Source organism: Diabrotica undecimpunctata, chromosome 8 (genome assembly GCF_040954645.1).
Source record: "Diabrotica undecimpunctata isolate CICGRU chromosome 8, icDiaUnde3, whole genome shotgun sequence".
Classification (NCBI taxonomy): Eukaryota; Metazoa; Arthropoda; class Insecta; order Coleoptera; family Chrysomelidae; genus Diabrotica; species Diabrotica undecimpunctata.
In genome coordinates, this window is record NC_092810.1 from 11,358,888 (window position 1) to 11,386,629 (window position 27,742).

At 34.7% G+C, this 27,742-nt stretch overlaps 2 protein-coding genes across 3 annotated transcripts in view; both read left to right on the plus strand.

Moving 5' to 3' along the window:
• The window catches only part of ATP8B (ATPase phospholipid transporting 8B), a 294,637-nt gene that overhangs the window by 133,541 nt on the left and 133,354 nt on the right, over positions 1 to 27,742 (plus strand). The gene's annotated exons all lie outside the window — the stretch shown is intronic.
• LOC140448702 (uncharacterized) lies at positions 3,310 to 4,726 on the plus strand. The gene is made up of 3 exons (XM_072541814.1): positions 3,310 to 3,400; positions 3,663 to 3,946; positions 4,334 to 4,726. The coding sequence occupies exons 1-3, from the start codon at positions 3,310 to 3,312 to the stop codon at positions 4,724 to 4,726; spliced, it is 768 nt and encodes a 255-aa protein (XP_072397915.1).

Genomic DNA, 27,742 nt, shown 5'->3' on the forward strand with positions numbered 1-27,742 from the left:
ATTGGTTTTATTTGACCTGTTGTCTTTTTTGCATCTGAACAATGTTCTAAGATAATCAAATTTGGGCGAATTGATTTAAATGGCAGCTTACTGGTTTTTATTGGGAATATGCCAAAATTTTACTTTACAATAAGTTTAATTTAACATTTTGATTTCTACTTCGAAAATCGTTTTCCGGTCGAAGTAACGACACTTTGATTTTAATACTGCGGTAACGTGCAGAACAGAACTAGTTTGGTATGCCATGCGTATTGCAGGGGTTCGTGGGTTGGTCTTTCATAAAGAATAATAAATAAAGACAGTACTAGTAAAGCATTAGGAGGGAGTAGGTGTATTATATTAAATTTAAATTGGACGAAAAGTTACGTCTTTTAATTAAAAATAAGACATTATTTGGTATTTTCCAAATAATATTTTTGAAACCATATTTTCGTTTAGATTTTTTGGAGGTAGTACCAATAACGTACAACGGATGGATTATGTTTCTGTTGAATTCTGAAAGAGGACTCATCTGTAAACAAAATGTTTTTCAAAAAATTATTATTTGCATGGCATCTCTCCATCATAATTTTACAAAATTGCATCCGTTTAAATTGATCGTCAGGAAATATTTGTTGAGTTATCTGCACTTTATAACAATGGTAGTTCTTTCTTTTCAAAATATTCCTCACTGTTTTTGTATTCAAATCAACTTCATCGGCAATTTGTTTACTTCAACACGGTGTCGCTTCAGCCAAAGCACAAACTTGAATTTCTCTAATTACTCGTTCTTAAGAAATTTTCTTTTCGCGAGGTTGATCTGATGAGCAGCATTTTTTACATCTACCATTAGTACAGCCAAACTTTTCAAATTGATGAATAATGGAGACTACAGCTTTTTCTATAGGTATTGGCCTATTTTCAAAAGCCATAATAAATAAATTAATAGTTTCCTGTACTGAATTGCCCCCAAGTACCATTTGATTATTTGTACCCGTTCTTATGTTGTATAAACAGTCGACATATCTAATTTTTATCTTCAATCTTACTCGGTTACCTCCAAAAAGAATACATAACATAGCGTTCAGCCTGTCTCGTATGCAGTTTACCATTGAGGGGAACGGTCGATTGGCGATGTTGTCAAAATTATCTTGTTTTACTGGAAATTAGGTTAAAATTTCGTCAAATAAAAATGCGAGTCTGTAAATTTCTGATGGATTTAAGAAATTTTGTACCAGTATTTGTGACAATTAGTGTTTCATTTTTAATATCATCATCCAGTTTTGAATGGCAATATAACCGCGCCACTGATCGCCAATTTTTTGAATCAATTCAATGTTTTAATTTAAATATGTAATAAGGCAACACTGCCGCTGTTTCTTACGTATAAGCTGGATCGGAAATAATCGTTGGCGTTCACTAATGGGCGTGCATGAGGAATGTGCAGGGAAGACCAAGGGGAAATATGATTGTTATCTTTGTCTATTCGCTGAAAGTATGATTTTATATATGTGTTAGATATACTGTTAAATTCTACTATACCGACCATAAACTTTTATCTACACCGTATAATTTTTTACTGTTGCTGGTATTGGTTGTGGTTTTAATTAGCATAGCTAATGATGTCATATATTATTATTGTCCAATTTTTGATGTATTGGATTAATATATAGTTCTTGATGTATTGGAGTCTGTACCAATGTTTCATGCCTAATAGAACTGGCGATCAGTTTCTCTGTCTTTTCTCCGAGCAGACAGCTTACTGTGATCTGTTAAAGGTGGTACACCACGTGCTTTGGATGTTCCATCAAAAAGGGGGACTAGACGGATTCAAATTAATACAAAAAGCCCAAGAGAGACTTAAACAATATAAATGAATTTCGAAAAAAAATCCCACTTTATATAGACGAAAATACATAAAAAATGTTCCCTTTCTATTATTTTGAAAACAAACTGACAGACAGAAGCGAGAGTTGGCAACATAAAGAATTTTATATGACTAGATGTAAGTAGAATTGTAATAAACGGGATATTAATACGGGGGATATTCAAAGAGTAAATGGGAATCGAACCGAAATAAATGAAAAATTTAAATTGAAGAACAACAATTAAACAGCATATTTAATTGATATAGAGAGTTGAGCGCCAACTATTTTTAGAAGAAAAATAGTAAAACAACAGAAAGTTAATGAAAATCAAATGAATAAAATCAACAAACATGTGACGTTTATAATGTTATTAAGTTTTTCACTTTAATGTAAGTTTTTTTAAACTATGGTATACAGGTAACCACTTGGATTTTTCCCTGTTATTAGTTAATTTTTATGGCTTTTCAGTGTCAAAACAATTTTTTTAGTGTTTTATTAGAATATGGTATAAATTTCAAATCAAACTTTAAGTATAATTTTAAACATCTGTTTCTTCTATAATTTTATTGTTCTTGAAAATAGTCGTTTTAGTAATTTCAAATGCCCTGTTTGTGTGTCAAGGTATAAAAAAGTTTGTACACAATTAGATCTGTTCCAAATATTAATAATATATTCGCTTTGATCTATTATTTATTTACCACGTTCAAGTCCCCTTAGAACTTTTCTGGAGAAGGTCAGTAGTAAATTAATGGTATTTTTGTCTTACGTTAGATACTTCTATAATATCAAAAATTTCGAATTTATTAGGCTAATGTATAAAATCAAAAAGGGATTAACTATTCAAATTCATTCAGCTTTTTAGAATGATTTGTTTAAGTGCTTATAAAAAGGTCGATATTACATTCGTTTTTTTGGCTGATTGCATAAAGCTTACATTATGTTAATACGTATGATATTATTGAAAGCATCATTATGTCGTGTTTGTTTATTCAACATGAAAGCTACTATTTTTTCTAGTAGTAAATAATTTATGTGCCGATTTTTTAACTCGAAGTAAGAAAATCTTCAAAATTGTAGTGTGAGATTTCTAACGACAAAAACCACGCATAGGAAAGTGTATGGTAGAAAACCTATGGGGTAGCACTACATCAATCCGCCTCTACACTCTTATTCGCTTTACATTGCATCTAATGTACTATTGAACTCTATTCTATATTTAAAGTTCAATATTCTCAATGCGAGGTATCAGCTCTCTACAATCTACAATCCCCGTAGAAAACAGGCTGCTACAGGGATTAGTGACCCTGCCTTATGCTATTTTCTGGTTCTCCCTCCTTCCTTGCCTGAGGGGGCCAGGTCCTCATACCTTTTTCCTATCTCTCCCTTTTAAAACTCCCACCTTCATCCTACCCTCTACCAACTCACACTGGCCAGCGCGGTAGAGTATGGCTAAAATTCAAGCATGCTTGACACGACAAAAACACGGCCCTCAGTCCCCGGCAGTGAGCTGATCCTTGGTCAAGGTAGCGATCAAGAAAGACAGCAAACAGAGGGTGCGAAGAATCCCCGGGTCAGATCAGGCTACCACGGACGACGACAAATGTATATCGCCACGTACAATGTAAAAACTAGAAGAAGAGTTAAAACACATAAAATGGGACATTATGGGTCTCTGTGAAGTAAGACTCGAAGAAGAAGACTGCATAACTCTTAAATCAGGGCATCAACTTTTCTATATGGGAAACAAATAAAAAATAGGAGGAGTTGGACTACTTATACATAAGAGAAACACTAAAAATATCCAACAACTTAAAGGTATCAACCCAAGAATAATACTCTGCATACTGAAGCTTAACAAAAAAACCAGCCTTAAAATAATTCAATCCTGTGCACCTACATCTACACAATCGGACGAGGAAGTGGAAACCTTTTATGAAGACCTAGAAAATGCAGTAAAACTGACGCCTACTACACACAACCTAGTAATGGGTGGCTTTAATGCTAAGTTGGGATGTAAACTCGACGGGACCGAAGTTGTAATAGGTCCCTACGGATTCGGACAAAGAAATGAAAGAGGCGAAATGTTTTTGGGTTTCTTGGTACGAAATGGCCTCTTTGCAATGAATAACTTTGACTTTTCAAAAAAAGTTCCCAAACAAAATGGACCTGGGTAAGTCCAGATGGAGTCACCAAAAATGAAATTGATTTTGTCTTAACCAACAACAAAGACATGGTCCATGATGTAACAGTTCTTACTAGTTGTTCAGTGGGAAGTGATCATAGAATGGTAAGAGCGAAGATCGTGCTAAATCTCCAAAAACAAAGATACAAAATGATAACAAAAACACACCCAATAGGATGGAATCCAATCGAAAACACCATGTCCTTCGAAGAGGAAAGTCTGAGATGTCTAAAGACAACAAATATAGACGTTATGGATGTCGAAACCTTAAATGATAATTTAATAAAAGCTATTAAAAACGCAGAGAAAAAGTGCAATACAAATCCTAGGAGAGATAAGGAGAAAAAAAACGGTTGTCGAGGAAAATAAAAGTTTAAAGGTGCTGAAGAGAGGTCAAGCTCTAGGTAAGAAGAATATTGTTAAGCTCGCAGATCGAAATGGAAAAGTGGTAACAGATAAAGACCAGATAATTAAGATAGTTGAAGAATTTTACACAGAATTATATAGAGAAAGGGGTAAGAAAGACGGCACCAAGTTGAGAAAAGTCCAGAATGTGGGTTCAGAGGATATCCCGGAAATAACAATCGAAGAAGTCTCAAAGTCATTAAATCAAATGAAAAACAATAAAGCAGCTGGTGATGACCAAATCGTTATTGAGGCAGTTAAAGCAGGAGGAAAGACAGTATTGAAGCATTGACACAATTATATAACTTATGTCTTTCAAAAGAGGTTACACCATCTTAGTGGAATAAAGCTGTTATAGTAGTCATGCACAAAAAGGGAGATATAACAGAGCTAAAGAACTATAGAGCTATTAGCTTGTTATCTCACGTTTATAAGTTGTTTATGAAGATAATAACTAATAGGTTGACATCAAAACTAGACTTCTATCAACCTTGCGATCAAGCAGGATTTAGAGCTGGATACGGAACAAACGATCATTTGCAAACCATTAAGTCGTTGATTGAAAAAACCATTGAATATAATAGACCCCTGATACTTGTCTTTGTCGACTTTGAAAAAGCATTTGATACGGTCAATCAAAGTGAAACGGTCCAAGCTCTAACACAGTGTAGAATAGATCACCGATACATACCCCTTATCAGATACATCTATCAGCATGCTACAGCCTGTATAAGACTTAATGAAGATACTGGGACCTTTCGTATTGAAAGAGGCGTTTGGCAAGGAGACAACATGTCTTCTAAATTATTTACAACTTTGCTAGAATACGCTTGTAAAACAATAAATTGGAACGAAAAGGGCATCAATGTAGATGGAAATTTTTTAAATAACCTTAAATTTGCAAATTCAAGATCTTGCAATGCAAGAACTCCATACTGCCACAAAAAGAGTTGGTCTTAAAGTAAATTTTTCAAAAACACAATTTATGACAAATTTAGTCCACAACAAAAACATCTCAGTAGAAGACAAAGATATTGAGCTAGTTGACTCCTGGCTTGGGCCAGGAATCATAAATACTTGGGCCATGAGATCAAAATAAGTCGAGACAACCAAACAATCGAGCTGAAAAGAAGAATAAACCTCGCTTGGGCTGCATTTGGAAAGATGAGAGATATTTTTAGGTCTAAGATTCCAATGTGTCTAAAAAGAAAAGTATTTAATCAGTGTATTTTGCCAGTGATGACCTATGGCGCAGAAACCCTAACACTCACAAGAACAACAGTGAGTAAACTATAAGTTGCGGAAAGGGCAATGGAGAGAATAATGTTAGGGATTTCTCTACGTGATAGAATACCCTATGCTACTATACGCAAAAGATCAGGAGTAGCAGACGTTATTGAAAGAATAACAACACTAAAGTGGAACTGGGCAGGTCATGTAGCAAGATCAGTTGATGACCGGTGGACAAAAGGAATTTTGAAAATGGAGACCCCGAATACAAGCTAACATAATTAGAGGTCGATCCCCAACGAGATGGACAGATGACTACAAAGAAAAAGAGTGACTACAAATTGGATTCAGATGGCGCAAAATCGGACTAAGTGGAAAAGCATGCGAGAGGTCTATGTTTAGCAGTGGACGTTCGAGGCTAGTTGATGATGATGATGATTCTCAATGCGTCAGTCTGGGTCGAGAGTTTCCTCTGTCCCACGCCTTTCGTGGGCAAATGCCTACTTGGAAAGGTACTTCAAGCTTCTTTCTGAGTTTCGTATGGTCAGAAGTCATCGTCCATTCGGTATCTCTAATTTCATTTATTATGTTACTATTTACTGATATAACCGGTACATTGCTCAAGTAGTCTCGTAATCTATAGGACTTCTTCACCTCCCCTCTTATCAATATAGCGTTATAAGAGATGCCGAATTACACAATATCTAAAATATATAAAGAGGGAAGAATTAAAATCCCGTGATTTTTGAAGTAGCTTCTGCAATGTGTTATTCTACCGAGGCCAAAATGATACCGTATTTCTCTTTTTTTGTAATATAAAATTAACATCAGATTGGGCAGCTATACTAGAACCCCAAAAAGGAAGGAAATATCGAAGATGAGACTCAAACAAAGAAAAATATGTTATTTTGGAAGATGCTAAATTTATTTCCTTCGAAACAGATCTGATTGCATAGCAGGTTGAGGTTAGTTTCTTACTTAAGAAATCGATATAAAGGGTTCAGGAAAACATTTAAGGTTGCTGTCTATAAAAATACCAAGAAATTTAACAGAATCAACAATACTGATCTGGCTATTATTAAGAAGCAAGGGTTGAAGAGCTCCTTTATAGGATAAGATTACTGTCTTATCCACGTTAAAATAGAGTAAATTAGAGTCGGACCAGGTTTTTATTTTAAGTAGATCAGAAGTTATAGTTGCATGAAAAGTTGCAATATTAGAGTTCCTCCAGGTGATACTGGTATCATCAGCAAAAAGAAAAATTTTTCCATCGATTTTTAAGTTAGAGATGTCATTTATAAAGATAAGAAAAAGTAGAGGACCCAATACTGAACCTTGTGGTACTTTGCATACAATGCTTTTGTGACTAGAGTCAGTATCATTCGTTCTAACTATTTGTTTCCTTTTCCTCAAGTAAGATTGGAGCCAATTCAAAGAAATACCTCGAATTCCGTAGAAATTTAGTTTTTTTATCAAAATATCGTGATTTACACAATCAAAAGCTTTGACAAAGTCGCAAAAAACAGTGGCAGTGTAAATATTATTGTTTGGTGCTTGATAGACGTCATGTAGTACAGAAAACATAGCATCGCTGGTACATTTATTAGATAAAAAGCCGAACTGATTTTGTGATAAAATGTTGTTTTCAACGAGAAAGGACATAAGTCGGGCTTTTATAAGTCTCTCAATAATTTTAGATAGGACCGGTAGTAAGGCAATAGATCTATAGTTGAAGACATTCGATTTTTCACCACCCTTATGAAGAGAAATAATAATGGCTGTCTTTAGGCACTCTGAAAATATACCTTTGTCAAAGAAATAGTTAATTAGTGAGACCAGGATTTCCAACAGATTTGTTTGGATATTTAAGAAAATTTTTAAGGATAGTCCATCAGTGCTACAGGAAGATTTCCTTTGGATACTACTGATTGTTTGGATCAGTTTAGATTTATCAACTGGTCTTATATCCAGCTAGAAAAATGCTCCTTGATCGACCCATTGGTCGGAGAAGAAGAGGAAGACCCAGAACAAAGTTCCTTGATAACATCGATGAAGAAATGAGAAATATGGGAATACGTGCTTGGCGGAGGAAGGCGATGGATAGGAACGGCTGGAGAGAAATGCTTGAGGAGGCTAGGACCCGCGCTGGGTTGTAAAACCAAAATGATGATGATGAAATATAAATAAAGTATACCAATGAGATGGTTACTTTTCTGAATTTCAAACAGTGGCACAGATATAATGGACAATATGTAATCGTTTGTAACCTAGTGCTTGCAATATTTGACCTGATATTTTTTCAATGACTAGATGTTTATTTCTCTTTAGCGATTTAGTAGCCTTTTTTTACTTTAGAAAGCTAAATAGTAGGTTTTCTAAGATAGTCAGAGGGCCATAGATTTTCACAGATTTGGTTGGATATATCTTGATTGAAGATATTGGATCCATCTCAAAGACCAATATTCGAAACTGCAAAAGACTACACCGGTTTTAACAAATCCGAATCCATGGATATCTGATGTTGAACTGTGATTCAGTGCAAAAAAAAACAGAAAACTAGATTTAGAACGAACAATTAAGATAGAGCGGTATCGAAAGAAATAAGAAGGCAATGGTACAAAGACAAAGCATATTATATCTCCCAAATATGCAGAGAAATAAAATATGGTTGTCGGAATTAACCAAGAGATTTATTTCAAAAGGTCAGATTCCTTACCAAACAATTTAAGTTATTATTTTCTTTTTTGCAGCTTCTGCTGACGACTTTTTTACAGCCGAACGACAATCACCGCCGGCTTTCATAACTTCACCTCTGTGTAAAGTAACAGGATTTGTTGGTCTTGATACAATTTTTGAATCCGATTTCATCGTCGTAGCATGGATCCAATGGTTCTTTTTGCTCGCTTTCTTAGGCTCTGAATGCGAAATATATGATTTGTCTTGTACTGTCACATGATGCTTAAAATAGTTTTCAGTGTTTTTAGAAACCTTTAGAAACCAAAACTTTTTGGATTATCTCGCAATATAGGAATGTTCCAAAGCTTCTTCTGCTGTAAGTCTGTCGTATGGGTTAAACACCAACAATCTATTTATAAGATCGATTGCATCTGAAGGTACATTGTTGCCTAGGATCGAAACTTATAAAGAATGAATTCGAGATTTTAATCGGGGAGATAGGAAATAGGATCTTGTTGTGGCGAAATAGTTGATGTTATATTTTTACTCACACTAACGAAGTGATCATTTAGATTTTCATGGTTTGGAAGAGAAATTGTTTGAGCTGTGTAAGTTTTATGTCAAAGATCGATTATTATGGACCGTTTCTCTTGCAACATTTTTAGAGCTTTCCAGACGATTCTGATAATACACTTTTTTAGCTGTTTTGATAAGTTTTAGATAGGTTCTACAAATGCAGAAGTGTTAAGAAGGCTACAAAAGCATTGCGAGGTCATAAAGCACATCAAAACAAGAAAGCTGGAATATTTAGGCCACATTACCAGAGGTGCGAAATATGAGACATTAAGGCTCATAATGCAAGGTAAAATCAAGGGTAACCATACCCAACTTGGTAACCCATTGGATAGCCAACCTCCGATAGGAGAAGGAACTACAAGAAGAAGAAGATAGGTTCCTATGTACTTGGAGAAATATTCAGTGACAAAGACGTTGGTAGTCAATTTCTTGATGTACAGTGGTAAAGGCATATTCTTGGCTGATATGCGGATACCTATGGTAGTCCAGGGTTTGTGTTGTTTTGACTTAATTGTAATTAAAGAAAATGCCTTATTGAAAATACAGACAAGCCTATCTAAAAAATCACTGAAATTATTATAGTCTACGTCCACAAAATGAAAGTGTCACCCAGAAGTCAAGCACAAATTTTGGAATTTACGAAAGTTCTGAGGCGTAAACGTTGGGCTTTCGAGGATCGTTTGTTAAGATAGTTCAACTAGGGTGCCCCATGAGCTGAGCTTGGACGATCATACCTAGCAATTGTGGTATATTTTTCTACAAAGAAAAGCTCGTTGACTTCAAGCCAGTGCTGGGTAACCGCAACTATCGGGGGAAATCCTAATTCCTCTAGAAACAAAAATAATTCATCTGTTTTATATCTTATAGAACGAATATTAATCAGAACCATGCACAAATATTAGCAGCACCAGTAGCAAATAGGAGTAGAGAAAGACCAAGATTAAGATGAAGGGACACTGTGGACAAGGACGCGTTAAAGATAGGCGCAGCAAACAAAATAATAAAATACAGACAGATCAGAATTGAATATCAATGAGAGGAAACACCAACTCGTGTAAGTTAGAATTTTACAATTTCAATCGAAAGATCCCTGGACCTCCTACGGCGATTTGTCCCTATGAAACGGACAGTAGTTGACCAGAAGTCGAGATGGTCACATCTACGGTCATCTATGGGCCATCTACGGTCTAAAGTTTTAGGTAAAACTTTTCCTTGCGGTGGTACCACACGTTCAAATTGGAACAAATTGTAAGTCTGCTTATTTCTGAATTGACACCAATTTATGAGTTACGCCAATCAATTGCTAATTTTATTCACAATCACGTATTTTATTTTTCGTTTATTGTTTTAATTAATTAACCAGTTAATTACAATACTTCCAAAAACAATTGTAGTTTAATCCCATCTTAAAAATTATGTGTATTAAACATATGTATGCATTTTTCATAAAATAAAATACTATACTTTTCTTTTCTAGCAAAATTTGTATACAAATTAAAAATATTGCCCGAGACGTCCCACACAACATTCAACATTATGTACTTCTGTCTCGAGTCTGAAACCTACATAAGTTATGGCTGTTTAAACAACAATGATATGTATGGTTAGAGCATACTTTTACAACATTCACACGCACGCTCCCATATAACATCAATTCCGAACAATTTTCATGTTTTCCGTTTGAATTATGTATCGCTAGCCCGATGGTGCTCCTGACCTTTCAATGCAAATTCGTTCTGAAAATCAATGGTCAATGCAGAAGGTAATTCCATAAAATATCCAATATTTTCCTATTTATACGACGTGACATTGATACTGACCGCTTTTTGTCGACTTCCTCTTTTCCCGCGAGTGTTTAATATCATTAATAAACAGGTACACCGTTCCCTTGAGAAGTTAGACGTATAAGGGAGTAGTGTGACTTTGTAGGTAATTTTTAATAAAAACCAATTTTTGAATTTGGCGTTTAAAATAAATCTAAAAATAATTTTGCTCTGTAGGTGAAACTTTTGATGTGTTTGTCTATTTCTAGTCCCTACTCATTATTCATTTAGATCTTTAAGAACTACAGTCATCATCATCACTGGCTCGACAACCCTTTTTGGGTCTTGGTCTGTTCCAGGATTCTTCTCCATTCTGATCTATTTCGTGCTTATTTTCTCCAGTTTTTTATTTTTAAGGTTGTTATATCATTTTCTATTTGTTCTAAGTATCTCAGCTTCGGTCTTCCTCTTGTTCTTTTTCCTACTGGCATCTTTTTGAATATTTTGTTTGGTATTTCGCCTTCTTCCATTCTTTCTACATGTCCTATCCAACGCAGCAGTCCTATTTTAATGAATGTTATAATATCCGGATCCTGGTATATTTTGTATAGTTCAGAGTTGTATCTTCTTCGCCATATTCCGTTTTCTTTTCTTTCGAAGGTGGCTAACAACGTTTCCTCTCTTTTGGTAAGGTCCAGGTTTCTGAGCCGTATGTGAGTACCGGTCTTATTAGGGTTTTATATATTTGGCATTTTGTTTTTCTTGCGACGTTATCTGATCTTAGTTGCCTAATTAAGCCATGGTAACATTTATTTGCAATAAATACTCGCCTCTTCACTTCCTCTGCAACGTTATTATCAGACGTGACTAGGGATCTCAAGTATATAAAGTTTTTTACCCCCTCAATGTTGTATTCTCCTATTGTTATATTCTGTGGCTGCCTTATTTCTGCGTTTTTACTTACCTGCATATATTTTGTTTTGGTCTGATTGATTTCAAGACCACTAGTTTGTGCAGCTCGTTCTATTTGGTTGTATGTCTCTATCATTTCTCTTCTTGATCTTGCGATTATGTCAACATCATCTGCAAATGCTAGTATTTGCACGCTTTTATTAATGATTTTTCCTCGTGTATTGACTGTTGTGTCCCTCAGTATTTTCTCGAGTACAATGTTGAGCAAGATGCATGATAGAGCGTCTCCCTGGCGTAGTCCCTTTTTCACATCCATTGTTTCCGTTAATTCATTTTGTATCCGGATTCTACTTTCTACTTTTAGAGATTCTTTTGTAAGTTCTATTAGTTGTGTTGGTATATTAAATTCTTTCATTGCTTTTATTAAGAATTCTTGGTTTATATTGTCATATGCGCTTTCAAAGTCTATGAAGAGATGATGTGTGTCGATGTTATATTCACTTGTTTTTTCGAGGATCTGTCGCAGAACAAATATCTGGTCTACTGTTGACTTCTGTCTACAGAAGCCACTTTGGTATTGGCCAACTATTTTTTCAGCGTGTGGTCTAAGTCTTTCATAAATGACGTTAGACATTATTTTGTATGCTCCATTCAGCAGCGTAATTCCATGGTAGTTTCCACATTCTAACTGATTTCCTTTTTTATGTAATGGTACAATAATACCGCTATTCCACTCCGCTGGTAGCCGTTTATTCGACCATATCTTTGTTATCAATTCATGTATTGTTTTTTGTAGTGCTTCTCCTCCTTCCTTCAGTAACTCCGATGCTATTTGATCCGATCCCGGTGCTTTATTGTTCTTTAATTTGTCTACTGCTGCTCTAATCTCGGCTATTGTTGGTGGAGTCTTTTCTCTGTTATCTGTTTGGTCTAATGGTATGTCAGGGTTCGTCTTTCTCCGATCTCCTTCAAGCTTTTCCGTAAAATGCTCTGTCCATCTACTTAGTATCTCTTGCTGTTCTGTCAATATATTACCTTCCTTATCTCTACACATCGTTGTTCTCGGTTTGAAGTCTTTTCTGCTTTTGTTCAGTCTCTGATAAAATTTTCTTGTCTCTGTTGATTTACTTAGTTCTTGTAGTTCTTAAACTGCAGTAAGAACTACAGTACTGTGCGAATTAATGGAATCATGGGCTGTTTTAATGAAAAACAGTTTATTTGGAAAAAATTATATTTTGACAAAATTATAAAGGTAAACTTACATCATTTAGTAGGAAATATGTCCCTCTTGGCGGCAATTACTGCTTTTACCCATTTTGGCATAGATTCTACGAGCTTCTGGCAGTTCCCAGATATCCTTTCATCTCGAAATCAAACCTGAGTGACCGCTTCTATCATTTTTATTTATGTATTACGGTCGATTTTTCGCAGTCTAGCTTTGCAAATGGCCCATAAATTTTTAATGGGGTTGAATTCGGCGAATTACCGTGCCAATCTAAAACATTAATCTTCTTATTTTTGAAAAATTTCCTGTTAAAGAATCGGTCCTCCTTGGGGTTGACATTTTTGGAGTTCTGTGTCCCAACGCTGTTCCAACTTGGATTTGTATTTCTGGCAGTTCATCATGCCTTAGATTGGTACCAAAGATCCAACCCCCATGTATGAAAAACATCCCCAAAACTTTTTTTTGACTGGATGTTGGTTTGATCAATAGGAGATGGTGTAAGGTTTTTATTGTCAGAGTTCCTGACGAATTTCGACTGCTGTCCCTGAACTATAAAGTGAGTTTCATCTGTAAATAGGAGTTTTCTCTAGTCGTGTACAGTAGAATTAGAGTATTTTTGGCCCACAAGAGCCTTTGTTTCTTCATCCATTCAGTTAGAAGCTGTTTTTCCTGTGGAAGTATTGGCCTTCAACGCCTTCGACTCTCCAAAAGTCTTTTCGAACAGTTGAGTCACTACATCTGATGCTACTAGATCTTGTTGGAGCTCTTGGCTTCTTTTCCTGGGTCCAATTTGCTCTTTCGAAGTAAAAATCTTTCATCTGCTGGTGTTGTTTTTCTCTTTCTTCCGCATTTTTCAAACCTTTTCACATCCATTGATCCCGTTTCTCGTTTACGCTTTAAAATCTTGCTTACTACTCCCTGACTCACTCCACACTTACTTGCGATTTCTCTTTCTGACATAGAAGTGTGTTTACTTAACTTGATAATCTTTTCTCGCTTCCTAGGCGTAATATCCATGATGAAATTAAACGAAACAAACTCACTAATTACTGAAAACAACACAAACTTAGTGGGAAATGTCCTAAAACACCCTCAAATAAAAGGCAGAGAAAAGTAAGGTTATGTTTTCAATGCTTTGTCAAATGTCACAATGATTCCATTCATTTGCACAATGCTGTATTTAAGTTCATTTTAGGCATTTTATCTATCTCATTAGTTTTATATTTGTTTATTACAAATGAATTGATACCGGCTACATTCATTGCAGAATAAAAATGACCATAGACCATCGGCGAGTGGCTCGAGCGCAATTGTAGGCGGCACACATTTTATCAACTTGATCTACTCCTCCTTTGGATTTATTATAGCCAATGATGATTTCTGGCTTGCCCGTTATTTCGTCTAGCAATTCGTGGTGCATCGTTGAGAGTAAAATAACGTTTTTGTTTTTTTTTGGATATATACGACACAATTTACATTTTTCTCTAAAAGCAAACATACTTGTTTTTTTCTGGTCTCTTAGGATCATTAAATTGAAGTGGAAGCTCTCTTTTGTTTTTTCTCATAGTGCTTTATAATAGTCAGATGATGTTCGTTCAAAACAAGATCGGCCAAGCTGAGGCTCGTAAAAAAAAATGGTCCATTGTTACATTTTTGTGAGAACCAGATGTAGAACAGCAGAGGCGAGGAACGAGGAAAATATTGCTGGTTTCAACTTTATATGGACCAGGTGGCTGTTGTCCAACGTACACCTCTAGATTTGCGGTAAAAGGAAACTTAGCGTCTAGTAGTGGTTAGATTTTTATACCATAGGTATTATTATTAGGTTTATTGGGCATATACACCCTAAAGCCACACTTGGCACGAAAAGCTTTCAGTTTTTCATCTACCGTTGTATATGCTGATAATGAAAAATGTTTAGGTAAATTTGAATTAAACGAATCGAAGAATTCTCTCACAGCTGCCAATTTGTCATATTTCTGCCTCTCTAATCGTGTTTTTTATCATCAAAGCGGATGTGTCTGAGCAAAAACTTGAACCATTTAAGGGACATTGTCAATATAAAAATTTCTGCCGATGAGCCGTTTCTCCTAAAGAGATCTTCTGCATTTCTGTGGTAATTTTTGGTTACCCCAGCTGCCCAGCTATATATACAAGAGCCAATGGTGCCCTAAGTCCTAAAATATGTCTTTTTTGCAGATTTATTACTGAGATTGTAAGAACACAGTTCAATAAAGATATTCGTGTTGTCTACAATGGTTTGCAAAATCTGTTCAGTAAAAAAACAACTCCAAATCTTTGATGCGCTTCTCATATATCGTACTTCCCTAGTTACTCCCGAAATTTTTACTTTTATTAAATTGTCACTGTGAGTTCGTATCCGGCGGTTTCCTACATTTTTCTTCAATTAAGTTGTTCCATCCTTACCAATAAAATGCGGCACTCTTTGTGAAACATTCAAGACTTCTGAGATTGGCTCCTCAATTTCTTCTTCCATGTCGGTGTCGAGGTCCTGTATCTCTTCGAAATCTCCTTCCAAACTAGCATCGTCATCGTCAGGTTTAACTTCCGGCTCAGAATCACAGAGAAATTCCGCATGAAGCTCTTCAAGATATGCTTGTTGCTTTTCAAAACTCATATTCAAAAAATCTGTAAAAAAAATAAGTTTATATCAATCAAAAAGCGAACCACAACCACACCACAACCGAAATCATCATTAGTTGTCAAAATGGACAAATAATTCGACAAGCGGACTCATAGTCCGCATGTTATCTCTAAAAGGTTAAGGGACCTTGTGATATACTATATTTTTCGTTGTGTTGTCATTCTTCAAAAGCCACAACCTCTCTCTTGGTATAAAAGTAAAAATGTATGCTGCGATGCGACGTATTCTCCGTACAGCTGTATGGTGTTGAATCGTGGACTTATAGAAAAATCCGATAAGATTTTTAGTAACTTTTTGGATGTGTATCCAAACTTTAAAATTACACTTTTTGTGTTTTTAAACAAACTTAACATGTCTGGCGGTCGCTGCCTCTTACTCTACTATGTATGTAACCCTCATTTTCACGGTCAGAAAAGTTTCGTAGTCGTTAACTTAAACTACCACAGAAAAGTAAGTACAGTCTACGGTAACGGTAACATTTATCGAAATATTAATCGAACATCATTAATAAATAATGAAATTTGTGAAATTCTAATTGTGAGAACAAACCATCTGTTTCTCGACGTTTTGTGTCTGTCATGATATTGTGGTGGTCACTGGTATTTGTCCATACTTTGTACAGTAGCTAGAATACAGTGACGGCTTGAAATTTATGAGAGTAATACTCATATGTAGTAATCTCAAATAATATACCTAATTGAATATTTAGAATATTTTATAGACAGTTTTATAAGGACCTAAAAACAATGAAGGGCAACACGACCATCAGCAGAGGTTTATAAAGGACGATGCAGGACAATTGCTCACAAACGACGAGGAGATAAACCGCCAATGAAGAAAGTATTTTGAGCAACTCCTAAATACAGAAAAACCCACAACGACAGGGCAACAAAGACAGTACCAGTTAGCCGAACCTGAAATACCAGGGCCCACACTAGCGGAAGTAAAATCCGCAATTTCGTCCCTAAAAAACCATAAAGCTCCAGGCCCCGATGGCATACAGGCGGAACTACTAAAAAAAAGGGGGAGAAAAGCTCCACCTTGAGATATATCATCTGATAAGAGAAGTCTGGGAAAGAGAAGAAATACCGAAACACTGGCATAAGAGCCATATACTACCTATCCACAAGAAGGGAGACAAACAAATATGTCGGAACTATAGAAGAATATCGTTAATCAATACAACGTACAAAATTATATCAATAATACTATCTAGAAGGCTTACTCCATACGCAGAGGAAATAACAGGCGACTACCAAAGCGGATTCAGACCGGGAAGGTCAACCATAGACCAGATATTCGTCCTACGCCAGGTATTGAAAAAAAACTGGGAATTCAACCGCGATGTACACCAAATCATCGTGGACTTTAAACAAGCTTACGATTCTGTTAGGAGAAAAGCATTGTGGGAGACCATGGTAGAAATGGGAGTACCTGGAAAGCTGGTACGATGAGCACAGGTGAGCACAGAGAACGCTTCCGCATGGATCAGAATTGGCAGCACCAGGTCGGAGGAATTCCTCATTGACACCGGGCTTAGACAGGGAGATCCTCTCGCCCACCTGCTATTTATTTTTGCACTGGAACATGCGGTAAGGAAAGCTCAACCACAACTGACAAACGGATTTGTCGCCCAAGGATCAAAAATACTATTGGCGTTTGTGGATGACGTGGACACAATTGCACAATCCACCAGAGATGCAAAAGAAGTTTTCACCCTATTCGAAAACGGAGCCAAGGAAGTTGGTCTGAAGGTCAACGAGGACAAGACCAAGTACATGGTGTTTACGAAGAACCCAAGACCAAGGGTTAGACAAAACGTAACAATCTCTTTTACTTTTTTACTTTACTATATTTACCTTTCAACATAATCTCCTGTCAGCTCTATACACTTGTCCCAGCGATGTTTAGTAAGTTCGATAGCCTTTTTATACTATATAAGAACTGTCTTGTTCTTCATCCATTAATTAACGACATCACTTCTTCACGGTTGGAAAATCTTTGGCCATTGCGCCATTTTTCAAGATTGTCAAACAGAAAATAATCTGATGGTGCCAAATTTGGCAAATAGGGTGCATGAGGTAGCAATTCAAACTTTAATTCATGAATTTTGGCCATCACTTCTTCACGGTTGGAAAATCTTTGACCACTGAGCCATTTTTCAAGATTGTCGAACAGAAAATAATCTGATTAGGGCGAATAGGTTGCTTGAGGTAGCAATTCAAACTTTAATTTGACAGCTCACTCAAACAACTGAAACGACTCTTTCTTCTTAGCCAAATGCGAACATTTTTGCTTGTACCTTCGCTCAATCGTTACAGTAAGTTCGCATAATTATCTTTGAAAGAATCTGCTTTGAGGACAGTTCTTTCTTTTGAGTTCATTATTTTGATTGTTCTTTAGTCTCGGATGTGAAGTGATGGACCAATAAAAATGAAATAAACAGTTAATATTTGATTCCGATTTATATTCTTAATGAACCAATGCTTCATCCATGGTTATGACACTGTGCTAAATACTTAATTGAAAAATCTTCACGACACTGTTTTTCCTTGAGTGTGGGCAAACGTGGATCCCATTTTGCACCCAAGTCCAAATTTTCAGTTAATATACGATGTACCGCACTTTTTGCTGCGAAATGTTAGGGTTATATACTTGTCTATGTAGGAAATATAGAATTAGCTGTTTAATTAACTAAAGCTGTAAAAAATCTTGTAAATATTGGAGCAATCAATTGGCACAACTCATAATATGGTATCAGCACAAAATAGAAACCGCTTAACTTTGGTTGTAAATAATGGCAGCAGTAGCTAAGAAGAAAAAGTGTTTGTCTCGTCGTCCTTGCATGAGGTAAAGAAATAGGGTCTGCAATGACTCTGATTCGTTCTAAATCGTTCTACTCTATCGCTGAGGGTGAGATGGTTGTAAAAATAAATGTAATATTGTAATGTACAAAAAGCACAAAACGCGAGCCCAACTTATCAACAATACTTCGAAAATGAGGGAAACAAGCAAAGCAGACAGACTGAGGTCTATAGTAAAAATTTACACAGTGTAAATAACACCGACATAGAGAGTGCAATATGGTTAGTGTTGGAATCAGAATTTTTGTCGGATTTAACTTCCAATTACCATTGAATTTGTTTTAATTTGTCGGTCCGCGTTATAGTCACGTATTAACGGGTAAAATGATCTTTATGGCGAGGTCTATTACCAGTAAAACTACCTTTTATTTACAAAGCAAATTAGAAGTATTCAAATAAGAATCAGTTATCTTTCGGTTTTATTTCGGCTTTATTCAAGCAGAGTGAAAATTAAACTTAACTTTAATTAAAATTAAATTAAACATGTCATCAAGTGAGAGTGAAATTAGTGAACCGAAAATGAAAAAATTTAAATATTTCCAAAAGTATAAAGAAGAATGGGAAAAATTACCAGAGTTTGTAGGATGGTTGAAAAAGAGTACCAAAGGTGAACTTGCATTTTGTAAAAGTTGTAATAAAGACATTAATATAAAAAGTGGAAAGGATTCAATTATTAAACATTCTAATACAAATATTCACAAAGAAAAATGTAAGGCTATTGCTACACAGAGACCAATTACTTGTTTTATGAAAACGGGTATATCTTCTAAAACACAAGAACAAGAAATAAAAGAAGGTAAGTCATACTTATTTACTACAAACCGTATATTTTTCAAGGTATTAAACGGATTCATGTTTTAGCGGAAATACGTTTGGCAGCATTTATCGCAGAACATAATTTACCATTTACCGCTATGGAACATCTCCCAAATTTAATTAAAAAAATTTGTCCCGATTCTAAAATTGCTGAGGGACTAGCATGTAGTCGGACAAAGACATCAGCGATAGTGAAAAATGTTTTAGGACGTCAAAGTTTTCAATCAACTTGTCAAGAATTACGAAGAAAGAAATTTTCTTTGATCGTGCACGAATCAACAGATAGAAGTACAATAAAACATTTATGTTTAGTGGTTAGGTATGTTAATGACAATAATAATATTCAGGATATTTTTTTGGGTCTCATTAAACTTACTGGGGCGGATGCAGTGACATTATAATATAATCATGTAATAACATTTTTTAATGACAATGCAATTCCATATAAAGATAACTTAATAGGGTTTGCATCGGATGGTGCCAATGTTATGTTTGGCTCTAAAAATTCATTAATGACATTATTAAAACGTGATATACCCTCATTATTTGTTATGAAATGCATATGCCATTCTTTCCATTTATGCGCATCTTACTCATGTGAAAAATTGCCGAGGTTTGTGGAAGATCTTACCAGAGATATATACAATTATTTTGGTTCTAGCCCTAAAAGAATTGCCGAGTATGCAGAGTTTCAAACATTTTGTGGCGTTAAAATTCATAAAATCCTGCATCCTTCGCAAACTCGATGGCTATCGGTACATAGTGTGGTTTGTAGAATTTTAGAGCAATATTCAGCACTACAGTTATTTTTTACCGACTGTGTAGCAAATAATGATCTATTATCTGCAGAAAACATTTTACAGAAACTAAACGATCCTTGCACAAAGTTATTTTTGCAGTTTCTGGAGTTTAGCTTACCATGTTTTAATACTATTAACAAAGAAATGCAATCACAATCTCCCAAATTATACAATTTATATAACAGGGTTACAAGCGTGCTTAAATCTATTTTTGATTGTTTTATTAAAAGGGAATATTTAAATAAAACTCAAATCGAAAATGTTGAATACGAAGATCCTTCGAACTATTTGCCTATTGAAGAAATTTATTTTGGTGCCAATGTTACAAGATCTTTGTTACAGTTGAATTTAACAAGTGACCAAATAATTTTTTTTAGATTGAGGTGCTTAAATTTTTATAAAGAAGCATGTAGCCAAATAGTTCGAAGATTTCCACTTAAAGAAAATGTAATTAAATTATTCAATTTTATTGATCCAAGCATAGTGAAAGGTGGCCAAATAAACTCCATTACTCAAGTTGCACTTTTATTTTCCAATTTAATAAAGGACAATTATTTACAAGCATTAGACAGTGAATGGCGGTTACTGAGAAACACTGACGAAATTCAATCTTTCTCAGATGATGTTATAATATTTTGGCAACAAGTCAAAAACCTTAAATTGGGTGACAATTCCGAGTTGTTTAATATCGTAAGTTCGTTTGCTTTCCATATATTATCTTTGCCACACTCCTCGGCTAATGTCGAACGAATATTCTCGGCTATAAATTTAATGAAAACAAAACAGAGAAACAAATTAAGTACAGAAAGTATATCAGGCTTGTTACATACTAAAAAATTAATAGGTAGTAATTGCTGCTATACTTTTCCTATTGAAAAGCAAATGTTATCCTACATGAATAAACATAATTTATTTAATTCTTCATCATCAACTGAAAACTAGATTAGTTTATAATTTTTTTTATAACTGTTTAACTTTTTTGTAACGTAATTTTAACTGTTCTATACCTTTTTTTTTATTAAATAAATAACATTTTTTAAATTTGCCGCCGTTTTTTTAAATCTACCGATTTCTACCGATTTTTTTTGTATCAATCTACCGATTTCAGAAATTATAGGTTGGCAACGCTGAATAAGAGGTATGAATTTGAATAAAAACCGATTCCTCGTGTCTCAAATCTTGCTCTCATCTCAAAGCAAAATATCGCTCGCTCCGCGGCTCGTATCTCAAAACACTCGTATATTAGGGCACTGGTATATCGAGGTACCACTGTATTTACATTTACTGAGTGTTAATGTCCTACACTTGTATATAGACAAATGTTTTGCCTCGCCTATCATATTTTCTAAACTATTTAACTCGCTTAACAATACTTATTTTTTTATCATGATTTATTAATATTTATGATCTCGTCTTGGAAATTTAAAGTACGGTTCTGTTTATTATATTCCTTAGAATATTTGATTAGAGTTAGGTATTGCCGATAGAGACATTCGTCGTTTGATGAAAATACCTTATGGGTTGGGCGGAGTTTTCAGTTCTTTGAAGGATGCGTCACATTGTTACTCCCACAATGTAAATAGTGATATTGATATTGTGTAGTTAAATGACAGTGTGTAATCGAACTGGCGGCACGGGAAGTTCAAGTTCACGCAATAGATTTTACTTGGTTTTAAAGTATATCGAATAGTAATTTGTGGGAAGTATTTCACAAAAGATATGGCTTATGATTAATCGATATTATATCTTCTTCATATATAATATGCCTTCCCCTCGACGGACCTTCGCTACCTTGGACTTTTATATTTTTTCTGTAAATAAACCACAATAATAGTAATTAATATTAAATATTTTATTGACGTTTCGATTCTATTCAGGAAATCGTTGTCAAGATGTAAAAAAACATAATCGTAAATATTATGTTTACGTCTAAATTAGCGGGTAATCAATTCTTTTAGAATTTAAAACTCACCTTCCGCGCTCGTAATGATAATTCAACCTTAGTAGTATACATCTACATAAACACTGCAACTTTTAATATTATTCCGATATTAATATCAATTCCTGACCTTTTGTGCCGTCCAGACACGTCTATTAGTTATGTGGTATCCTTTTTATGTCTTCCATATGTTTTTGTACGCTATCTTCTTACAATAAGCAGGTAAAATACGATAATGGATACATATAGGGGAGGCCTATGACCTGCAGCGGACTTAAAACGGGCTGAAAATAATTTTTTACAGAACTTGCTTGTCTCGTTTTAAATTTAGTTGTATGTACAGTACATTCAACCAACTTACAACTCTAAACGATTAATGGAATTCGCAGAAAACCTTTCATTGTAGTAAAAGGCACGGTAAACTGCACTGGAGTTCTCCATAATCTTTTTAATTACTTAGTTTGTTTAGAATATTTTTGCCTGTATTATCAGTTAATTTGTATTATAGTGTATTTTTATGTATGAGAGAGTAATAAAACAATAAATTATGTATGCAAATCCCTAAACTGTTGATACGGGTGACTCAATGAAAAACAGATATTTGTCAACAAGTTTACAGAAGTATATAGGAAAACAATTTTAAATTGAGTATGACCACCAGGTATAAAGGTTGGAGCAGAATAGAATACAATAGTTGTGAGGGTTACTAATCCCTAAATAAGGTTGCCAGTGTCGGAGTGATGGAGGTTAACAGGTACTAATGAATTTGCAAGAAATGTAAGATGGTTATTTTATTGGTTATATATAACCAATAAAAGTTTAATAAGTACCTACCTATTTGCAAAATAAAGTTTAATTCTTTAGATAAAATAAAACGTTTTATTTTATCTGAAATGAGTGCATTCCACGAAGTAAGGGTTTCAACAATCAAACATTTAATTCTTTAATTCCAGGAATCTACGACAGTAATTGACTAGATAATTACCTTCTAAACTTATTCCACAGAAAATGTGATAGTGGGTTTTTCCATTTTGTAGGAAGGTCCAAGTGGCGTATTCAAAATTCTTAACAGTTCACTAAAAGTATGTACTTCAGTTGCAAGGTGCAGTTTATTGTGTATACTAGTGTTATGGAAAATTTGGAAGTGCCGTGTAAACGCCGAAAAATTGGTCCTCTTAACAGTTAATGTCGAGGTCTTGAGAAGAATGAATAAAGAAAAGGAAGTCATATTTACGATCAAAAAACGAAAACTGCAATACTTGGGACACATTACAAGAGGCGAAAGATATGAACTGCTTCGAATAATTATGCAAGGGAAAATAGCAGGAAAAAGGTCCATAGGAAGAAGACGAAACTCCTGGCTAAAGAATCTACGGGAATGGTATAGCTGTAGCAGCAACGAATTGTTTCGGTCAGCAGTTTCGAAAATACGTATAGCCCTGATGATCGCCAACCTTCGGAACGAAGATGGCACTTGAAGAAGAAGAAGAACAGTTAATGAAAAAACATTAATATTTAATTGTTTTAAATCATTTACAGACAAACGTTTATGTGAAAGTGTTGATGAGACCGTTGAGTTAGTTAGCAGTACACTTGGTGTTGGGAAATCTACGATTTACAGAGTTATTAAAAAAGAGAAATGTGGTAGTTTTCAAATGCCACGTAATGCTCCAGGGAAACCAAAATTTCAAATAGAATATCATTTTAAAGAAGAACTTCGACGGAAAGTGCATGAATTCTTCTTTAGACAAGAATTTCCAACATTGGATAAAGTTCTTGTCTCAGTTCGAGATGATAAGGATTACCCAGAAATGAGTCGAAGTACGTTATGGAAACTTTTAAAAGAAATAGGCTTCCGCTGGAAAAAGAATCCCAGAAAGTCTATTTTATTAGAAAGAAGCGATATTGTCATATGGAGAAGACATTTTCTAAGAACCATAAAGGAAATGAGAAACCAAAAAAGAAAAATATTTTATCTTGATGAAACATGGATCAACGAGGGTCATACACCAAATAAATTTTGGCAGGATGAAACTGTTACAAGTCAAAGGCACGCTTTTGTAAAGAACTTATCTACTGGTTTAAACCCACCATCAGGAAAGGGACGCAGGCTGATAATAGTACACATTGGCAGTTCAGACGGTTTTGTTGAAGGTGGTTTATTAACTTTTGAATCAACTCGTACCGGTGACTACCATGAAGACATGAACGCTGATGTCTTTCAAGAATGGTTCGAACAAATGATAGATCTTCTTCCTAAGAACTGTGTAATAGTAATGGATAATGCAAGTTATCACTCCAGACTTATAGAAGGACTGCCCACAACCAAGTGGTTAAAAAAAGACTTGCAGAATTGGCTGAGTTCAAAAAATATTACGTACCATCCCGGATCTATAAGAAAGGAACTTTATTCGTTGTGTGCCCTTCATAAAGAAAAATTTAAAAAATACGAAATTGATGAAATTGCCAAAAATCGTGGAATGACAGTACTTAGATCCCCACCATATCATTGTGAATTAAACCCGATTGAACTGGTATGGGCACAGATAAAGAGTGAAGTTTCAAAAAAAATACCACTTTTAAAATTCATGATGTTAAACAGTTGTGTTTGGAGGCCGTAAATAAAGTAAAACCTGAAAACTGGGAAAAGGCAGTAAATCACACTATTAAAGAAGAGGAAAAAATGTGGAAGCTGGACAATATTACTGATAAAATGATCGAGCCAGTTATTATAAATCTTGGTTCTGAAAGTTCATCTTCTGAATCTGATTTGGATTTGTAACAAGTAGCTGTAAGTTTTATATTAATATTTTTATTCATCTATTTAACATACCTTAGACGGTTTTAAAAACTCTTTTTCTCTTTTGTAATTTTTAAAAATTAAAAAAAATGTGAATTTTTTAAAACCCTTTTTAATGTAGGCCAGTCAGTTCTAATATAGTGTGTGATAAAAGAGGTCACTTTTGTTTACATACACATAACACTTTATAACACTGAAATAATTCATTTATTTTTTACAATTATTCAAAGTAATTTTTCAATTAATCTTGAGCACGCCCATGGAGTGGTCGGAGCTACCAGTTAAAATTATGCTAATTACTCTCTCGTTCATAAAAGTAAACTATAAATGAGGAGCAAAAATTCAAATGGAATTTTAAATATTATTGTTTATTTGGCTAATAATGACTGTATAAATATAATGGTTAATCTGCTATACAATTATTTTGTAAATAACTTATAATAGTGTACTTACTGACTATTTAAATTTATAAATCATTATCATCGTCACTAAATTCACTACCGCTATCATTATGTAAATCTATAATCACTGGATTAATTTCGCTAATTTTATTTTCCCGGATCCACCACTTTTCTATTAATTTTTCACATTTATTTACAGTTTTGGCCCATATTGCTGGAGTTGCAGTTTTAAGAGCTTCTTGCCACATTTCCCTAACTGCATCGTCACTGTATCCACTGCATCCAACGTGATTATCATAATACGTTTTACATATACTCCAGATGTGTTCGATGGGATCAAACTGGCAGTGATACGTCGGTAACCGTAGTACTTGATGTCCATAACTTGATACAATTTGGTCAACTATATAAACTGTTGGTTTTTCATTACGTTTCGAAATTTCCAGTATCTCTGATTTGAAGGCGTATTCCGGAAAACTGATATTAGTTTTAACTAACCCATTTTTTATGCTCGGTACGTTCCACGACTGTTTTGGTTGTTTCTCCAAAATCTCCGAATGGTAAGGTGCATTATCTAAAACTATAACTGATGGTTCACTCAGACTAGGTAACAGTTTCTCCTAAAGTCATTTATCAAACATATCTGTATTTATTTTTTCATGGTAATCAGAAGATTTTAATTTTGAAGAAAAAATCAAATCTGCGATTTCTATAAAGCCGTATTTCCCTCCTGTATGAAGAACGATGTGTCTCTATCCAGAAGAACCATCGCTATCTCTGTGTTTTATCGATTTTATGCTGCGTCTTGCCAAATTAATTTAATTCCACCCTTTGTAAATATCCATGTCTCATCTAAATATACGAATGTTGCATTTTCAGATTAAGTCTAGTATATTCTCTCAAAAATTTAATTCTTTTGTGAACCACACTACTCCTATTAAAAGTAACCTATTATTTTCTTTTTTGAATTTAAATCCTAAATCTCTCAACACTTTCCAAAAGACGGTCCTCTTAATTTCAGAAACTTGTCTTTCTCTTATTTTGGCCAGTGAAGTATGACGATATATTTTTTTTGGGGAACCCTATTTTGATAAATAAAGAAATTACCTTGAAGTTTGAATATTTTTCATGTAAGACTGTAAAAGAAGGAAGAAATTATGAATGAAAAATAATATTATAAGGAATACAAAATATTTATTATACAAAGATAAATACAATTAAGTAAGTAACTAAAACTATTTAAATGTGAAGAATGAAATTTTTTCACACATTTTCTTATAATAGTATTAAAATTAGACTTAATGTCTGACAATTGAATGCGAAGATCCGGAGCTGCATCCAGTCTATTTCTGAACTTGTTTTTGGTATAAGCGTAAGCTGGAAAAAAGCTAAAGGAAGTAGAACTATGATAGCTTTCTCAACGATTGCGGGATATTCATATTTATCTTTAAGTGCAAACCAAAAGTCATTCATATTAGAATTTTCTGATTCGAATTTTTGTTTTAGAAGGGATGAACACTTAATTAATCAAATTCTCATACTCTGGCATAGTTAGCATCGATGGCTTGGTATGTTTTCTGAATGGATTCTGAACCTAGTCGATATCCTGTAACTTCTCCGGGAAATAATCTTTCAAGGATTTTTAGAGGTTAATTAAATATTTTGTCTTTTACTGTAAATGTGGTTACTGTTCTTGCTTGTAGGGACTGGCAGAATACGTTGAGTTTATCGAATATGTCAGCTAAGTAAGCCAATATCATCAACCATTGCTCATCATGCAATAGTTCAACAATCGTACTAACAGATACAGAAATGGGTTGTTCAGCAAATAATCTTGATAAAACCTTTCCTTTTGAAAGCCATCTTACTTCCGTGTGTAGCAAAAGTGATTGATGCTGACTTCCCACCTCTTCACACGCTTTTTTAAAAAGCCTTGACTGGAGTGGACGTGATTTAACGTAGTTAACAATTTGTAGGGCTTGATCGAGAACTTTCTCTAAAGCCGACGGCATTTTTTCCGCGACAAGGGCATGGCGATGCAGAACACAGTAACTGCTACTACAATTGGGTGCAATATTCTTTATTCTTGTTACAGTTCCTTTTATTTTGCCGACCATAGCTGCAACTTCGTCGCTTCACACATCAATACATTTGTTCCAGTCAATATGGTGTTTAGTCATATAATCATCAATGGCTTTAAAAATTTTTTCTCCTATTGTGTTGCGATGCACAACTCGCCCAATACAAGAACGCTCAGGTACCTTCTCAAGAGTGGGTAGTCGGTGGCTTACCCTCACAACTCAACCAAATGGTTTAAGATGTTTGCAGCGCACCATACCGGGGTTTAAGCGAAAAGTCGTAATTAGATGTCGTTATGAGTCTTTTCTACGAATGTTTTATTTAACTGTCGGACGGACGCGGAACCTCTGCGCCCTTTCTACGGAACCCCAGGGTTCCGCGAACCACCATTTAGGAACCGCTGATCTGAACTGACGTGTTGATTGTTTTTACGCATTAGATACAAAATATTGCGAATTTCAAATTTTTATCCATCAGGTAAGTCACGGTTCCTAGAATATTTATGAGTTGTTTTCTTGTTTTCGTCATAATTAGTACAGTAGGATCTTCTTGAGAATCTCTG